The sequence below is a fragment of the Eimeria mitis genome, genomic scaffold, assembly GCF_000499745.2.
Source record: "Eimeria mitis Houghton genomic scaffold, Emh_scaff281, whole genome shotgun sequence".
NCBI classification, from domain to species: Eukaryota; Apicomplexa; class Conoidasida; order Eucoccidiorida; family Eimeriidae; genus Eimeria; species Eimeria mitis.
The window spans coordinates 23,013-24,301 of record NW_013571149.1 but is presented as its reverse complement, the minus strand read 5'-3'; the positions used below and the strand labels follow the sequence as shown (position 1 = coordinate 24,301).

Genomic DNA, 1,289 nt, shown 5'->3' with positions numbered 1-1,289 from the left:
AGCAGCCAGTTGCCGCCAGAAGGGCCAAGATCAGCAGCAGCAGGAGCTTCAACAGCAGGAAGAGCAGCAGCAGCAGCAACAGCAGCAGGGAGAGCAGGACGATAAGTATGCGGGCGCTGAGGAGTTGCTGCAGTCGCTGGATCAGCTGAAGAAGCTCCAGCCGCTGGCATCTCACTTGGCTCGGATGGTGGGGACGAGCGAATCTATTTCTGCAGTGCAGGACTTTCGCTCTTCTCTACGGCGAACGCAGGATACCGACCGAAAGGCTGCGGGGGGTGTTGCTGGCCCCTCTGAGCCGCCTCCACTGCCTGCAGTGAAGGCGGCGATAGAGGACGGCGTCTCCGCGCTGTCTCGGTTGTATGAAGCGGCTCGGGANTGCCTGCAGTGAAGGCGGCGATAGAGGACGGCGTCTCCGCGCTGTCTCGGTTGTATGAAGCGGCTCGGGAGCACGGACAAACTCTGGCGCAAGAAACACAAAAGGAATTTCTTCCTGCTTTTTCAGATGAGGAGTTGCAGGCTATAGAAGACAGCCTGGGTTCTGCTGTTTCACAGCTGCTGCAGTTTTATGCCAACGATCTCTCCTCGTCGACGCTTGTATTGAAGGGGTTTATGGGGACCACTGAACAAGTTGTTAAGGGGCTTCCCCCCCTGCAGGAGAAGAGCGCTCGCGAGCTGCTTGCTGCTTCTGCAGCAAACACCGAGTTTGCTGCAGCAGCAAAGACAGCTGCCACGACCCTGACCGGGGCTCTCAAGGACCTTCAGTCCACTGCTGCTGCAGCGTTGCATGCGCATGCTTTGCGGGCTCAGAGATTTCTTTATCGTGAGTGTAGTGATGTACTGGCGCTGCAGCAGGAGCTCTGCTGGATGGAGACAAAGCGTCAGCTGTCTCTGGATGAAGCAGCCGGCACCGCTCTAGATATCCTTGATGCAGTTGATGGCGTGCTGAGTAAAGGAGATACCCTGCTNNNNGCCGCATGGAATCTATCCCCGGCATTGCAGAAGTAGAAGACGCTGCTAGGAACGAATCGGTGCAGAAGCGCATGTGGTTGATGGCGTACAAGACCCGTGAAGAGGCAGCAGCAACAGTTGATGCAATTGCGAATACCCTTTCCTCTCTAGACATGAATAACGCTGCTGCAGGAAACGAGGAGCAGCAGCAGCGGCAGCAGCAGCAGCAGCAGCAAGGCACCGGGCCAGGAGAAACCCCTTCTTGTTCCAGTCCGTTTGTAGGGAAGTTGCTGGCAGCTCAGCTGCAACAGGTGAAGCAGCAGGAGATCGCTTTGCGTCAG

At 57.0% G+C, this 1,289-nt stretch overlaps 1 protein-coding gene across 1 annotated transcript in view; it reads left to right on the top strand.

Moving 5' to 3' along the window:
• The window catches only part of EMH_0006710 (uncharacterized protein), a gene marked incomplete at both ends in the record, with an annotated part of 3,760 nt that overhangs the window by 178 nt on the left and 2,293 nt on the right, over positions 1–1,289 (top strand). Inside the window, 3 exons of the mRNA XM_013497635.1 lie at positions 3–105; positions 503–946; positions 1,000–1,259. Coding sequence (XP_013353089.1) covers positions 3–105; positions 503–946; positions 1,000–1,259 — 807 coding nt within the window. The remainder of the gene's footprint in view (positions 1–2; positions 106–502; positions 947–999; positions 1,260–1,289) is intronic.